This window comes from Myxocyprinus asiaticus, chromosome 48 (assembly GCF_019703515.2).
Source record: "Myxocyprinus asiaticus isolate MX2 ecotype Aquarium Trade chromosome 48, UBuf_Myxa_2, whole genome shotgun sequence".
Classification (NCBI taxonomy): Eukaryota; Metazoa; Chordata; class Actinopteri; order Cypriniformes; family Catostomidae; genus Myxocyprinus; species Myxocyprinus asiaticus.
In genome coordinates this window covers 3,921,258-3,934,335 of record NC_059391.1, presented here as the reverse complement: position 1 = coordinate 3,934,335, position 13,078 = coordinate 3,921,258, and the positions used below count along the sequence as shown (strand labels likewise).

The window sequence follows — 13,078 nt, the reverse complement described above, 5'->3', positions numbered from 1 at the left end:
ATTTTATACAGAATGTTAGCCTTGGTCACCATTTACTTTCAGTGAATGTGTTTTTTATTCTCCATATTTTGAAAGTGAATGGTGACCGAAAATGTCAGTCTCTAACATCTTTTCATCTGTGTTCCACAGAATACAAAGGGTTGCATGGGTTTGGAACAACATGAGTGTTGAGAAATTATGACAGAATATTAAATTATGGCTTAGCTATCACTTTAAAGGGATAGTTCACCCAAAAATGAAAATTCTCTCAATTTACTCACTCTCATGCCATCCCAGATATGTATGACTTATTTTTATCTGCAGAACACAAATTATGATTTTTAGAAGAATATTTCAGCTCTGTAGGTCAGTACAATGCAAGCGAATGGGTACCAAAACTTTTATATTCCAAAAAGCACACAAAAGAATAATAAAAGTAATCCATAAGACTCCAGTAGTAAATTCATATCTTCAGATCAATATTTTTCATTTTTTGCTAGACATTCTTCTCCCTGTATATACATAGGAGATTGTGAATCACCAAAATCACAGGAAGAAGAATGTGAAAGTGAACTGTATCTCATCCACACCTATCAAATCACTTCTGAAGATATTGATTTAACCACTGGAGTCTTATGGATTACTTTTATGCTCACATGTGATTTTTTTATTTTTTAGCATTAAAATGTTGGCACCCATTCACTTGCATTGTATGGACCAAAAGAGCTGAGAAAATGTTATAAAAAATCTTAATTTGAGTTCAGCAGATGAAAGAAAGTCATACACATCTGGCACGAGGTAAATGATGAGAGAATTTGCATTTTTGGGTGAACTATCCCTTTAAGGGCTCTTGTCAGATCTGGATGAATTTTTCAAAAAGAGAGGTTTGAAAACATTTCAACCCCGGTCGCAGAACACTTGCTGTGTCTCAAACCGCCCCTATCCAGTATATAGTGCTTTTTCGGGTGAACGCCATTTTGTAATGTAGTAATAGTAAAAGTAATTTTTCCAACAATTGTTTACAGACAGATTGTTTTACTTTTAATTGACTATCACAATTCCAGTGGGTCAGATGTTTACGTTCACTAAGATAACTGTGACTTTAAGCAGCTTGGAAAATTCCAGAAAATGATGTCAAGCCTTTAGGCAATATATATATATATAGCCAATTAGCCTATTTTATATATATATATATATATATATATATATATATATATATATATATATATATATATATATATATATATATATATATAATAGGCTAATTGGAGTCAATTGGAGGTGTACCTAGGATGTATTTTAAGGCTTACCTTCAAACTCAGTGCCTCTTTGCTTGACATCATGGGAAAATCAAAAAATCTGCCAAGACCTCAGAAAAAATATTGTGAACCTCCACAAGTCTGGTTCATCCTTGGGAGCAACTTCCAAACACCTTAAGGTACCACGTTCATCTGTACAAACAATAGTACACAAGTATAAACTCCATGGGACCACGCAGCCATCATAATCAATCCCAGAACAACAGCAAAGGACCTTGTGAAGATGCTGGAGGAAACAGGTAGACAAGAATCTATATCCACAATAAAATTAGTCCTATAACGATATAACCTGAAAGGCTGCTCAGCAAGGAAGAAGCCAATGCTCCAAAACCGCCATAAAGCCAGACTGCAGTTTGCAAGTGCACATGGGAACAAAGATATTACTTTTTGGATACATTTTCTCTGGTCTGATGAAACAAAATTGAACTTTGGCCATAATGACCAAAAAATTATTTTTGGAGGAAAAAGGGTGAGGCTTGCAAGCCGAAGAACACCATCCCAACCGTGAAGCATGGGGGTGGCAGCATCATGTTGTGGGGGTTTGGTGCACTTCACAAGATAGATGGCATCATGAGGAAGGAAAATTGTGGATAGATTGAAGCAACATCTCAAGACATCAGCAATGAAGTTAAAGCTCGGTCGCAAATGGGTCTTCCAAATGCACAATGACCCCAAGCATACTTCCAAAGTTGTGGCAAAATGGCTTAAGGATAACAAAGTCAAGGTATTGGAGTGGCCGTCACAAAGCTCTAACCTCAATCTGATAGAAAATGTGTGGGTAGAACTGAAAAAGCATGTGCGAGCAAGGAGGCCTACAAACCTGACTCAGTTACACCAGTTCTGTCTGGAGGAATGGGCCACAGTTCCAGCAACTTATTGTGAGAAGCTTGTGGAAGGCTACCCAAAATGTTTGACCCAAGTTAAACAATTTAAAGGCAATGCTACCAAATACTAACAAATTGTATGTAACCTTCTGACCCACTGGGAATGTGATGAAAGAAATAAAAGCTGAAATCATTCTCTCTACTATTATTCTGACATTTCACATTCTTAAAGTAGTGATCCTAACTGACCTAAGACAGGGAATGTTTTCTACAATTAAATGTCAGCAATTGTGAAAAACTTTAAATGTATTTGGCTAAGGTGTATGTAAACTTCTGACTTCAACCGTAGGTTATGATAATTTGGTAAAATAAGGGCGCTATGAGTCCAGAAACGCTACCCAGCTTGTATTGGAGTTTAAAGATACTAAAGTATAACAAATAAATACACTAATGTACATTTTATAAAATGTGTTTACTCTTTATATTAACATGTATATTACAGAATGAAGATTTACTGTATTAATATATTATTTAATAAGAATAACAAGTAAGGCCCAAGTATTTTAAAAGTTCTTATGTGACGTTGTTTCTACGACAGCCCCAGAGCTCCGACACTTGGTTTGTACGTCAGTGTCCGATTTCACTCACTCATTTCGTTCACTCACTTCCATTCACTATATAGGAAATAGTGAATGATTTCGGACACAGCCACACTCTTCGCTATATGACTGCCTCAAGCCCGCAGCACACACCTCTCATGCACGTGCCTCCCTGTGCACGTGCAGAAATGCTGTCTGTTCACGCTCCAGTTGTCAATCATGTGAACGGCAGAGCAAAAGGCATTTATTTACACTTAACTTGGATGTTTACATGGATTTATACAGTTAATCAGCCCAAAGTAGCTGCATAGTTGCCAGTTTCCCTGCAAGGGTGCAGGGTAAATGCGTAAATACTGCTCATGACGTGGGACAAAGTGCACTGATATATCCCACTGAGCAAAGATACGTCCAAAAGACATCTTTTGGTATGGGCAATGCACAGTTTATACAGAGAACAAAACAACCCTTCAGCAGACTGCACAACACGAACATGCGTGACGTTCTTGCTTTCAAAACACTTGGAGCGCAAATTCAAACTAAGGGATTTTAAGATGTGTTCTAAGTATTAAACTAGATTTAACTTGACACAGCAACCTAAAAATGGCATGTTTATGACGCAACAAACCTGAGACGCTACACAAGCATCTGTCTGACGCAGGTGTACATTGATGGGTCCTTAAACAAGACCTCATAATAAATCTCAAACTGACTGACAAATTCACTTGCAAAATGGATTGCTGTGAACTGTATGCCAATGATTGGCTTATGTGCAATAATATGGTAATAAACAATACATTGTATTCAATATCAATGCTTAACTCTTCTGCCACAAGAATGTAATGCATTTTAATTATCTGAATATATATATATATATATATATAATTTTTAAATATTTAAAAATAACTATGTATAATTATTTCATCATTATATACTGAATTATTGTTATTTGAAGGGCTTTCTCAGCAAATATTTGTATATGCGATTAATTAATTGGGACACCATGTAATTAGATAAAAAAATGTAATTGATTGACAGCCCTAATTCAAATTAAACCCAGTACCGACAGGAATGCCGCCCACTGTAACGCAGTAAAATTACTTTTTTTTTTATTTTATTTTTTTGGAAATAGTTTTCATTTTACAATAAACCTACTCTAAAAGTAAATTTTTTTCCCAAAAAGTTACTGAAGTAAATGTAATGCAGTAAATGTAGCGCATTACTACCCACCTCTGACCAACAGCAGCTGCAGGGTAAAGCCTGGTTAATACTATACTTTGGAAGAAGCCAAACGTTTTTCTCTTTGGCAAACACCCTCGGAAAACCAAGCCTGCATTTATACTTAAGCACAGCGTCACTTTAAAATTAGTTTGTTTAGGGTGATGACACGTGTTTAACATACAATTCCAGCGTACAATTGTGGCTGGAACAGTATGTTCCCTATCTGTCACTCATGTTCTCATTGTGAGAACATGACCATGGCAACGTTGCGGTCACGGCTTGCTTTCGTAAGAAAGCATGCCACCCCAGCGGCTCCCCGCCTCGGTCCTTCTACCTACGGGTATGAGGCCAGCGTGGCTAGCACTGGGGGCGATTTGGGGACCCCAATGGGATCGTCTCCACCGGGTATCCCCCCGCGGACCTCCCATTCCCCAGCATGCTTGTCTGCCCCAATCGGGCTTCCGGATGAGTTCGCTCTCCCCTGAACCCTTGCAGCTTGATGATTGGTTCAAAGCAGCCATGCCCCACTCCAGTGCCATTCTTCCCGGAAGTGCACAAGGAGCTGACGAAATCGTGGTTCCTCCGCTCTCACTACCCTTGATGGCGTGGCGGCCAGGGGCTATACGGCGATTCCCCCGGTGGATAAGGCGCTCACGGTGCACCTATGCCTGCAGAGCGCCGCCACCTGGCGTGGACGCCCTAAGCTCCCGTCCAAGCCCTGTAGGCTCACGTCATCCCTGACGGCTACAGCCTACAGCGCTGCTGGACAAGCCGCCTCTGCCCTGCACACCATGGCTCTCCTGCAGGTCCACCAAGCCAAGGCGTTGAAAGAACTGCACGAGGGTAGTTCCACCCCAGATTTGATGCAGGAATTGCGCTCGGCAACCGACCTTGCTCTCCTTGCGACGAAGGTCATCTTTCGGCCTGTCCCTGTCTCCTCGCGTCTTCACGAAGGTCACAGAGGCTGCCCTTGCCCCATTAAGGGAGGTGGGCGTTCGCATTCTCAACTGTCTCAATGACTGGCTAATCCTAGATCACTCACGAGACATGTTGTGCGCACACAGGGACCTAGTGCTCTCACACCTCAGCCGACTAGGACTTCAGGTCAACTGGGAAAAGAGCAAGCTCCTCCCGGTTCAGAGCATCTCTTTTCTCGGTTTGGAGTCTCCTTGACAGCACGCCTTACGAACGAGCGCGCCCAGTCGGTGCTGGCCTGTTTGAAGGCATTCAAACAGAAAACAGTGGTTCCACTGAAACTTTTTCAGAGGCTTCTGGGGCATATGGTATCCTCGGCAGTGGCCACCCCGCTCGGGTTGATGCATATGAGGCCACTTCAGCACTGGCTCCAGACTCGAGTCCCGAGATGGGCATGGCGCCACTGGACACATCGTGTGGTCATCACGCTGGTCTGTCACCGTCTTTTCAGCCCTTGGACTGACCTCTCATTTCTATGGGCAGGTGTTCCTCTAGAACTGGTCTCCAGGCGCGTCGTGGTCATGACAGACGCCTCCAAAACGGGCTGGGGCACTGTTTGCAACGCCGCCGGCCTCTGGACAGGTCCGCGACTGCATTGGCACATTAACTGCCTCGAGTTGTTGCCAATTCTGCTCGCCCTGTGGAGGTTTTGGCCGTTGATCCAGGGCAATCACGTGTTAGTTCGGACAGACAACACGGCAACGGTAGCATATGTCAACCGCCAAGGCGGTCTGTGCTCTCGTTGTATGTCACAACTCGCCCGCCGTCTCCTCCTCTGGAGTCAGCTTCAAGTCGCTGTGAGCCACTCACATCCCGGGCAACCTCAACACTACAGCGGACGTGCTGTCACGGCAGGTTACCCTCAGGGGAGAATGGAGGCTCCACCCTCAGGTAGTCCAGCTGACTTGGAGTCGATTCAGACGGGCACAGGTGGACCTGTTCACCTCCCAAGAATCCTACCACTGCCCGCTCTGGTACGCCCTCACCGAGGCTCCCCTCGGCATAGACACGCTGGCACACTGCTGGCCCCCTGGCCTACGCAAATATGCATTTCCCCCAGAGAGCCTGCTTGCACAGATCCTGTGCAAGATCAGGGAGGATGAGGAGCAGGTCATCCTGGTAGCACCCTACTGGCCCACCCAGACGTGGTTCTCGGACCTCACGCTCCTTGCGACAGCTCCCCCCTGGCGAATTCCCCTGAGGAAGGACCTTCTTTCTCAGGGACGGGACACCCTCTGGCACCCATGACCAGACCTCTGGAATCTCCATGTCTGGCCCCTGCAGTGGTAGACATGATCACTCAGGCTAGGGCCCCCTCTACAAGGCGCCTGTATGCCTTTTAAGTGGTGTCTGTTCGCTAAGTGGTGTTCTTCCCGACGCGAAGACCCCCAGAGATGCGCAGTCGGATCAGTGCTTTCCTTCCTGCAGGAGAGGTTGGAAGGGAGGCTGTCCCCTTCCACCTTGAAGGTGTACGTTGCTGCCATAGCAGCACACCACGACGCAGTCGACGGTAAGTCCTTAGGGAAGCACGACCTGATCATCAGGTTCCTAAGAGGCACCAGGAGGCTGAATCCCTCCAGACCGTGCCTCGTTCCCTCATGGGACCTCTCTGTAGTTCTTCAGGGTCTACAGAGAGCCCCCTTTGAACCTTTGCAGTCAGCTGAGCTTAAGGCACTCTCCTTGAAGACTGCCCTCCTGACTGCGCTCACTTCCATCAAGAGGGTGGGTGACCTGCAAGCATTCTCTGTCAGCGAAACGTGCCTGGAGTTTGGTCCGTGTTACTCTCACGTGATCCTGAGACCCCGACCGGGCTATGTGCCCAAGGTTCCCACCACCCCTTTTAGGGACCAGGTGGTGAACCCCAGGAGGAGGCAGACCCAGCCCTGTCATTGCTGTGTCCGGTGCGTGCTTTACGCATCTATTTGGATCACACGCAGAGCTTAAGAATCTCTGAGCAGCTCTTTGTCTGCTTTGGTGCATAGTGGAAAGGAAGCACTGTCTCCAAGCAGAGGATTGCCCACTGGCTCATTGACGCCATAACTATGGCATATCTTGCCCAGGATATGCCGCCCCCGGTAGGGCTACGAGCCCATTCTACCAGGGGTGTAGCGGATTCCTGGGCCCTGGCCAGAGGTGCCTCTCTAACAGACATTTGCAGAGCAGCGGGCTGGGCAACACCCAACACCTTTGCAAGGTTCTACAACCTCCGGGTGGAACCGGTTTTGTCCCAGGTAGTGGCACGCAACACAAGCGGATAAGCCCGGTATAGCCAGCCGGGTGTATCGCTTGCACATAGCGCCTTCCACCTCCTTTTGAGCTGAAGACGTGCACCATTAATTCCCAGTAGTGTTCACAAGTTTGTTCCCTGGTTGACTTCCTTCGAGCCCTGTGGCAGTTGAGTTTTCAGAGAAATTTGTTGCCGGCCCAGTACACGTGCTTACTAAGAGTCCTGTTCTGGGGTAGGTGCTCCGCATGTGACGGTTCCCTGTAAGGCTAACCCCATGCAATATATATCTTCCACTAATTCCTTTCCCTGTTGGCAAACTGCATCTTCCTTGGGCAGAGCCCCTCTGCCCCAGTCTCCATGTTTGTAGTAACTCCTCCCCCATTGGGCAGGATCTACCTTGAAGACTCTCCACATGGTTAGAAAGACCATGTGACGTATCCTTCCACTTAAATATCCCCGCCTCTCTTTGGGCGAGGTGTGGTCTCCGCTGTGTCTTCCCCTTGGGAGGGACAGCCCCGACTAGACCTGGTGGCCCAGTCGGATAATCCCCCCTTCTTTTTTAGGGAGTGGAAAAAAGAGAAGGGGAAAAGAGGCCATGACTGGGTTAAGCCTGTCTCTATCTTTTGGATAGTCGACTTGTCCCCAAAAAGGGCCGTTTGACACTCATCACTATGTTGGGGGAGGTTACGTGTCAACCTGGTGTGCTGGCTATGAGGCACACAGTAGTCTGCCCACCACACACCGCCAGTTCATGTAACACAGTTCAGCCAATTGTGGCGTTTCGTATAGGGACCCCTAGTGTCCCTACATCGACACAATGTTGAGTGAGTGACAGATAGGGAACGTCATGGTTACTTGTGTAACCTCCGTTCCCTGATGGAGGGAACGAGACGTTGTGTCCCTCCTGCCACAACGCTGAACTACCCGCTGAAATGGCCGGACCTTATATCGGCTCCTCAGCATAAAACCTGAATGAGTGGTTGCATACCAGCTCCTTTTATACCCGTATGTCTGGGGGAGTGGCATGCAAATACCACTCGCCAATTTTCATTGGCCTTTTATCAAAGACCAGAGGTGTCTCAGGCTCCCAAGAGTGACCCCTAGTGTCACTACATCGACACAACGTCTTGTTCCCTCCATCAGGGAACAAAGGTTACACAAGTAAGCATGATGTTAAACACTGTGACATCACCCTAAACAAACTAATTTTAAAACGTTACACATAGTATAAACACCGGATTTGTTCACCTAGGGTGCTTTAGTTCGTACAGGAGAAAAAAGTTTGGCTTCTTCCAAAGTATAAACCAGGCTTAAGCAAAGCCTGTTCGCCCAGTAATTATAAATTAGCCTTAAGTGGGTCTCATTAGAGCAGACGAGATAACGATGGTGATCCGTGAGATCATTAATTATGCCAAATCTTGAGTTAATCCTGATCCACCGATCCTGATGGAAATTTATAGAAGCCCAAATTTCCAATAATCTTTTATAAACATGCACTTGTAATCTTTCAACCCTACAAACAACACTTTTTGGCCATTGTTCAGCGCAGTTTGAGCAAAGCGCCATAGACAGCAGTTCTTTTCACTCACTCATCTTTCACAAGTAACTTCATCTATTGGTAGCTGTGAGCTCCATTGTCTGGGTGTAATGTCCACGGAGGGGCGACAAAAGCATGTTGTAAAGAGTTGTTTTCAGCCGTACTGGATATAATACAGTGAAGAGGATTGCATTTTGACAGAGTCATGCACTGTACCTCCCAACCTAAACCTAACCATCAGTGGTTTTAGCATTCATTTAGCACAAGCTAACTAATAAAATAATGTGTTATTGTTATTATCTTGGCAATAAGTGAATAATTTAATGACAATTGTAAAGCTTTTTTATTTTAAATGAAGACTACTATACGTGCTAATATATGGTAATAACAGCACTCTTGCTCGTTATTCAACAAACAAATACATAAATTACTAAGGAATAACTAAGGACTGTCCCAAAAAACAAACGTGTGTGAAACTACTTTCTTACAACATGGATCAGGATCTGCCATAACTAGTTCAAAAATGCACCGAAGCCTCTGTTTAATTAAAAACCGTCACTTTAGAACAAGTAATGACAGCTTGGGCTGTTTCTAACAAGTTATTGGAGTAACAAGGACATGTGTGTGACATTGCACTGTATTTCTTAATGTAATCATGGTCTTGCAGGCATGTGGGCAGCTCTTCATGTTGCTGCCAGTTTGCTCAAGGCCTCTACCCATGTTTTCCTCCTCCCCATCCTCTTCCTGAAAATCATGTCCATCCTCCAGGATGTCATCAGTGGATAGACAAAGGTTTTACAACATGCAAACCAACACCTTTGAGGCAAATAGGGTGCAGATCTCCAGGGCCCTTAAGAATATAGCCCTCAAGCGGGTTTTTAGCAAGCAAAGGTGTGCTCAATGATGCATCTGGCCTTTTCGTGGTACTTGATAAAGCAACACTCAACATGACCTGGTAGGAGGAAACATAGCCATGTGACAATCGGTAAATTTAGTAAAAGAGGTCTTGGCCACTTTCAAAACTCCTTATCCATTAAGTGGTTTGTGGTAATGTAGTATTAGTTGAGAATTGACAGTAGTACTATATTTGTAATAATAAAAGAAACAAAACTTTAAATGTAATGCTATAACTATGCAGAGATCTGGATTCACACACATATCGGGATGGACATCACTGTTACATGTTCAGTATGTATTCTTACCAGCCACATGCTGTCTGTATGGGGTGATTTTGGGCACAGGATGGAGCAAACATGTGTAACCCCCCATCTCCAATAAGAAAGTAGCCTTCTGGAGGGTAAAGGGATTCCTTGTACATCTGGGATCTTCATAGGACCAGAATGCACAGATCCTGGGTTGCCTACGTAGATTTCAAGGAATTTCCCATGACTGTCACAGATGGCTTGTAAAATGATTGATGGAAAAACTTCTTATTAATTTAACATTGTTTCTGTGGTCCAGCAGGTGGCCGAATCCAGAAGTTGCTCCCATCAATTGCACCAGTGACATTCTTGAATGTGTTGTTCCCAGTCAGATGAGCAAAGCCTGCTCCTACCTCCTCTGGCCAGGAAAGATAACTATTTGGTGCATGACACTCATTATTTCCTGTTACATTATGCACCACCACATAGTGGATGTGGGCATTGCAAATAGGTCTGGCCAAAAAAAAAAGAAAGATTTTTCTTTTTTTCTTTTTTTTTCGATTCAATATCGATTCTGAAAAGCAATGCATCTATCTTTGTGTACTGGGTCTGATTAACGTGAATCCTTTTATTACTAGCTTCTCCTCTAGATATCTCTCTCTCAGCGTTTCCTGCACTGCTGTTTAGCAACAATGTGCTGATCAGGGGTGCATTAATCCACGGGCTTAAGTGGTCTGCAGCCTATGGGCCCACAACTCCCAGGCGGTCCGACATCCTTCTTCCCAGTTGCCGTTTGCGAGCGGAGCACTTGCGAGTGGAGCGCATCTAACGTGTACGGCGGGAGAAGAGGATGTAAACATGGAGATGGTGTGCAACAGCTAAATCCATCCATGTAGCACATGTTGACAGAGTACAACTTTTCCTCGGCTCTGTAGCCAGCACTTGTGTGTGTGTTCCAAGAGTGCTCACAATGTGGATTCTAAAGAATGCTAAAAAACACTAAAATTCTGTCAAAATACCCATCTAGTGATTTAGAGAGGTATGAATGTATGTTGTTTTTTCTAAAGTAAATGTCAACGGTGGGAAAAAAGGCTGAGTTGTAACAAAATATTTAAATTATAAATGTGCAATTTCAGCTCTGTCACTGTTTAGCATGTCATTAGAAATAATCAAACAACAATAACAAGAAAACGAGAAAACCTTTCACTGCTCTTAGCTGGGTTATTTTAGTAGCTTTAAAATGACTCATGTATTATAATCTTACAGTGAAGACCACCAGTAATAAGTAGAATCTTGAATCTTCTTATATATATACTCTACTGTGTGAAAGTTTTAGGCACTTTGAGAAAATGTTGCATAGTGAGGATGTCTTCAAAAATAATGCCATGAATAGTTTTAATTTATCAATTAACCTCATACAAAGTCCAGTCAAATAAACCAAAGTCAATATTTGGTGTGACCACCTTTGCCTTGAAAACAGCACCAATTCTCCTAATTACACCTGGACACAGTTTTTCTTGGTTGTTGGCAGATAGGATGTTCCAAGCTTCTTGGAGAATTTGCCACAGTTGTTCTATTTAGGCTGTCTCAATTGCTCAATTCAATATATATATATATATTACGCTATATGGCCAAAAGTACTCCATTAACTCCAGTAAAGAAAACTCTTAATGTTTCTTTATGTAATGGCTTGGGCTTTGTGTGCTTCCAAATTTGTGGCAACTGTTTGGGATAGCCCTTTTCTGCTCCAGCATGACAATGCCCCTGTGAACAAAGTGAGGTCCATAAAGAAATGGTTTACTGTGTCTGGCGTGGAAGAAATTGACTGGCCTGCACAAAGCCCAGACCTGAACCCCACTGATCACTTTTGGGGTGAACTGGAATAGCAACTGTAAGTCAGGCCCCATCGACCAACATCAGTTCCTGACCTCACTGATAGCCTTGTGTCTGAATGAGAGCAAATCCCTGCAGCCATGTTACTACATACAGTATAGTGGAAAGCCTTCCCAAAAGAGTGGAAGATGTTATTACAGCAAAGGGGGAATTGATGCCTAAGGTTTTGAAATCAAATGTTCATCAAGCACATATGGTGTCCACAAACTTTTGGTCATTGTGTGTGTGTGTGTGTGTACAATCTGAGGGGGCAGTCTACAGGTCTCCCCCCGTTGCTCAGAATCCTGTAGGAAACACTGCATTCTTATTTATTTTTGCCATGCTTTGCTGCTCATACAGCTTTAGAAACATCTCTCCAATTAGTAGTGCTGAATTTTCAGTGTCTATTTAATCAATATTAATCGTATCGAGAATTGAATTGGATTGAATCGAATCAAGATCTTGTGAATCGAATCGGGGCATCTGTGCTGATACCCAGCCCTTTGCAAATGTTTCTGTTGTGACATGATAAGATGCCCCACATGCCAGCCAATACAGGAAAACAAGGACCTTGTTGCTTCAGCTGTAATCTTTTTTTATGGGCAGTACTCAAACCAACAATTTAATAGTCAAACCTGCTGAGCCTGAAGGATAGTACCGTGTCCATGTTGTCCCCATAAAAATAAACTCTTTAGATATTTGCTGTTGACCACTGCTTTTTAGGACCACCCACCACTGGTGCCAGAACCAGTTTTGAAGGGGGAGCGCGAACTGGGCTGGTTGTGACGTCATCACAACAACATCCTGCAGACGTAAATGGCCAGTTTATACCAGACCAGCTTCCAAGATTGTCAACATCACAGTGACTAACTAGTTATTTATCTAAATATTAGTCAAAACTGTCTCCATGCATGGTTCTAATGTTGACATAATCGAACTAAAGTGGTTCAAATCCGTTTCCGCGCCATCACAGAGAGAGAATGTCTATACAATATTTATTATGTTCACAGTTCACACATACCTTTGATGAGGCAGCTGTCTTTGGTTTCGGATACTACTGAAACACTGTACTGGTTCAACTGCATGTTCTTTGCTCCTCTATTTAATGAGTCTAATAAATTGTTTGATATTCCTTTTAATGTTTGTGTCTGCATCCAACAATGTTATGCAAGCACAGTTTTTAAAGCAGTATATTGCATTCGACATTGTGTGACTTAAGAGGTAAGAGTTAAAGTTATTTCCTCATCCCCAATAATAGGATACAAAGCAATATTTATTCATTATCCTACTTTTTATAGTGCTGCTAACTTTATGACTGATCTTTTGATTTCAATCTTGTCTTACTATGAATTAAGACAAATTTTCCTCTTGAAAGAATAACACAAA

The 13,078-nt window shown here is 43.6% G+C and overlaps 1 protein-coding gene across 1 annotated transcript in view; it reads left to right on the top strand.

The window, feature by feature from the left end:
• The window catches only part of LOC127437455 (NACHT, LRR and PYD domains-containing protein 12-like), a 46,525-nt gene extending 33,732 nt beyond the window's left edge, over positions 1-12,793 (top strand). Inside the window, exons 5-6 of the mRNA XM_051692387.1 lie at positions 10,140-10,262; positions 10,459-12,793. Coding sequence (XP_051548347.1) covers positions 10,140-10,262; positions 10,459-10,507 — 172 coding nt within the window. The 3' untranslated portion in view covers positions 10,508-12,793. The remainder of the gene's footprint in view (positions 1-10,139; positions 10,263-10,458) is intronic.
• Positions 12,794-13,078: the final 285 nt, after the last annotated feature.